Consider the following 4,319-nt stretch of genomic DNA (forward strand, 5'->3'; position numbering starts at 1 on the left):
TTGTGACAAATTTTGGCGACAAATTGAATGCCGCGCGAATTGCATACTTCAAGACACCTGGGCACTATAAGCAGACATTCATCCTCTTTGGTCGCGTGGCAAGCGCGGGCGAAAAGGTGCTGGGTGGAAACACGGGCAACTAACTATCTCTGCGATTTTGTCTCGACAGGTTTAACTCTGGCGACTTTTTTTGTGCGATTTTTTCACTTGTCGCCCCACCAGTTCAAGGGTGGCTACACATGTGATTTTCATCTCACGCTGGCGACGCGACAAAGTTTGAAAATTGCATGATCAGCGCGTGCAAAAAATCGCTCGTGTAGCCACAGCTTTACTGAAATATGTAGTCAGACGATTGGAAAGGCTAGAATTGGTTTTAAGCATCCTTTATTAAATCGACAGAAAGTTATTAAAATCCCAGACGCCAAAGTCCTCCCTCCCTCCCTCAATTAATGTGCTCAAAAACGTAGCCAACAATGAAACACTGATGACACTCGGTAAAACATTTATTGAAAAGAATGAATCATGACGCTTTCATGCAACAATGCTGGACAATGCAAAATGAATTTTACACATCACAAGCCGATGGGGAGATGACCCTTACATCGCCTCTTATTCCTACTTTGAAATCAGACCATTTCTTGACGTTACCCTGCCCCACATGGCACGATTCCGACATTTTCAAGATTTCACTCGGAGAGAGAACTCTGTTCCAGATATTGAGGCCCGTCAGTTCTCCAACGTAATTTTGATTTTGGTCAAAGCTGCCACCAAACGAATCTTGTTCTTGCCCGACAATGAGGAGTCCGTTGGTCTTCGTTTTATAACCAGACTTCAACCTCAATCCACGTGCTCGCACGATGCCATCTTTGTAAACTTTCCACGAGCCATTCGTGCTCTCCCATGTGGTACAAACATGATGCCAGCTACCGTCATTCACAGACACACCGCTATTTCTGCAGAAAAGATTTTAAAATGTAATTGAATTTAACACTCAAATGCTGACTAGTTAACATTGCCACAACATGGTTTACATAATAAAATTAATGAGTTCACTGGCTGAATTCAAAGGCTATATCACAAACTAAGCAATGTGTGCCTAGTTGCGAGTCGCATGTTTTCTCACTTGACTTGTAACCGTTTACCCAGTTCACCCTCGTGCACACGCTAACGCCTGGCACGTGGACATCAATTTCTCCACTGTCTTTTTTGTTGGGATTATCCACTATGTTGGCAGACTTTGAAAAGTCCCGATTGTAGTGCGTGAACAAGGTCTTCCTTTTGTCAAAATACGAGATTTTCCGTTCGGTGAGATGCGTGCCATTCAAGAGCAAGTTGCCTGTTTGCACGATATCCCGATTTGGATATTATGACATTATGACAGTTTTTCGGCTGTATTCTTTTAAATGAACTGTAATAAATTAAACATTCAGGCCTCTTAATTTTAATTTGCATAAATTTCCTTTTTCTCCTTACACTGCATTTTCGTTGACCCAGAGTTGAATTGCTGACATCCTGTTCACCAGGATTTCGTTGAAGTTCCTTGATAAGCTGTAACTCACGACTGTCCGATCGTTTCCTGTCATATCTGTGGTACGCACTCGAAAGCAAATCGTAAAAGCGCTGGTTACTTGCAGACCATGATGGATAACGTAATCTTTGATTCCAATGTTTGTGAAATAAAGGTCGAATTCCCTCGTAGGCAAACCTGTTGAGACACATAACAGAAAACCTTTTCGTACGGCTTGTAGATTCATCTACTCCCACGCTACTTACCTACCCCGTTATGTTAATACGTTTCTCATGTACAAAGTTATGCTACCTACTGTGCTGTATAACGCAAGTTAGATAGGATAGACAAAGCGGAACTCAGCCGTTATACAAACTGTATCCAATGTGTAACATTTAGTTATTTATGAGGTATCAAACCAATTGTTTTTGTTGATGTGGAAACTTCGGAAAATAGAAATATGTAACTAGAAAAAACTTTTCTTCAAGAAAGACGTGTCTACGCCGCTGCTTGTGTCCCATTAACAGCTTATTTCAATGATCACATTGCTGAGTCAATTGCTTTAGGATGTACGCCATCATCTTGGCTGCCAGCACGAAACCCCGTTGATTAGGCAACGATACTTATTCCTTGATTTAGCATTCAATTTTTCTTGATTCTGTTAGTTAAAATCTTTCTGAAAAGAGCTTTAGTTAAGGAATCTATTTTTCAGTTACATGAAGTTTTCTCAAGGGGGTTGCTAAAGTCGTTTCTGAGGGATCACCAAGACTCGTTTTGGACCAGAGACAAACAGCAACTTGGAAATGGCCTATTTGAGATTCGAAGCTGGCATGTTTATTAAAAAAGCATGCAGATTATACCCAAACCTTACTTCTCGAGCATGAATCTACGGAAAAAAGTGATACACCATCAGAACGACACACATCTGCCAAAGACTTAAGCTTCCAATGCGGAAAATTTTAAGGAAAGCAGAGCAGCATTGAATGTTTTCAATGCGGAAAATTATAGGAGAGCAGAAAAGCTTTGCATCTGCCCAAGACTTATATTTTAATCCATGACTAGATATCGGATGTCAGAGATCTCTGACTTATCTTCTCTTAACTTGCAACTCGGTTTTCTGACTTGTGACAGAATTCACGGATGGAGTGATCCTTGCACCTTGAAAGTCAACGTGATTGTCATAATATCAAGAAACCTGACAAAAAAAATCCATCCAGGGCTCCAAGGGGGTTCGATACCATGGGCTTTTCGATAACGGTAAATGCCACAATCTCTAAAAAGCCAAATTTATTGAGACTAGTAATTGGGATTTACCTGGCTGAATTTGACTGCTTCGATTTTTCACGGTCTCAAGTTCTTTCCTCAGGAGGTCGATGTCTTGTTGGAGTTGTTTGTTTGCCTCGAACAAGTTGCACTTTTCACCTCCCACGGCCACGTTTATCGTTGGATTACAGTGACAAGCAGATGGAGTAAGATCGCTGGATTTGTGTGCTTCGGAAGAAGAAACAAACACAACCGCTAGAAACAGAAAATAAAGCCCAACATTTGCCATCTTTTCGCTTGATAAAGAGAGCAACCACAGAGAAGTACACTGGTCGGGCGCACTGCGTAAGCAAGAATGGCAAAATTGATACTTCCTGGGATCAGAAATACTACGGTCAAACTGGGGATGAGGCAATCAGGCAAGCAGCCAATCTACTAAGTCCGTCAATCGTGTCTTTCAGCGACTGATTTTTAATGGGCGGGGTGACCCGTCCATTTTCTGACGCATATTCAAGTGCAGGTCGGTATCATTCATCTGCATAGGTCTACATACCGAGTTTTTTCAAAATAATTGAATGGGGTTTTTGTTTCCAATTGTATAAACGCTAGCTATAAGTAAATGTGAGCTTCCCACAAGCAAATATCAACTGAAAGAAATATTACAGCACTGAATTTAGTTTTTCATTACTTACGAAAAAAAAAAGCGCGTCAACGGAAACCGTCTACAAAGCCAAACAGAGTGGCTATTGTCATTTAAAGTTTTCATCGAGTCATATGGTGCCACGGTGGGGTGGAAGAAGCCATGCTCGGAATGACATACCGCAGCACCAATTTGTCCATTAAAAAAATCCTTATTTTCTCAAACTTTGATGATTCTCAAGAATAAAAGGCACATTTCCCTAACAAAAACCTTTTCTTAAATAGGTGGGTGGGTACGCCTACACGTGGACTACATCATGACAATCACATGTTTATTAACGTCTTGCAGGTGACTTCATTCCTGATACCTGATCAGTACACTTGATGACAGACAGGCCACAAAACAAGCGTCATGCAAAATATGTTCTGCATCACAGGCAGACAACCCTAGGGACTCGAGGCCACGAGACGTCAAGTTATTTGATACGGTTTATTGATCTCTTACGGTTGAACCCTGTTAATTCAAAGTCGCAAAGGAAAGAGAAAATAGTTCGAATTAGTCGGTGTTCGATATAACCGGTTCAGCATAAAGCATTGCCGAATATATCATGATGCTGGTAGGCCTTTTACGTTCTAATTACCTAAAAATGTCACAATATTATTATTACTATTATTTCAATTAGAAGAAAGATGGTATTTTTATCCGCAAATCTAGAAGACTAGAGAGGAATTTTATATCTAAGGTCTTTCCCGCCAGAAATCTATGTTTCAGGACACTTTATGATTGTGGTTTATTTTCGGGACAGGCAGATATTTTGCAATTCGAATCGTGTGCAATGGACAAAGACAATGGTGTGAAATTTCAGCCATCTCCTCCCTCACCCTAGGGGGCGCGGGGGAGAGGAATTCT

General features: G+C 41.0%; 1 protein-coding gene across 1 annotated transcript; it reads right to left on the bottom strand.

Annotated features, from left to right (window-relative positions):
- Positions 1–435: 435 nt before the first annotated feature.
- Positions 436–3,128, bottom strand: LOC137990660 (neuronal pentraxin receptor-like). Its single transcript, XM_068835784.1, has 3 exons — positions 2,822–3,128; positions 1,474–1,705; positions 436–953 (listed from the first exon to the last, which is right to left on the bottom strand). Exons 1-3 carry the CDS (start codon positions 3,057–3,059, stop codon positions 566–568), a joined length of 858 nt encoding a protein of 285 aa, XP_068691885.1. The 5' UTR covers positions 3,060–3,128; the 3' UTR covers positions 436–565.
- Between the last annotated feature and the right edge of the window lie 1,191 nt (positions 3,129–4,319).

Source organism: Montipora foliosa, chromosome 2 (genome assembly GCF_036669935.1).
Source record: "Montipora foliosa isolate CH-2021 chromosome 2, ASM3666993v2, whole genome shotgun sequence".
NCBI lineage: Eukaryota > Metazoa > Cnidaria > Anthozoa > Scleractinia > Acroporidae > Montipora > Montipora foliosa.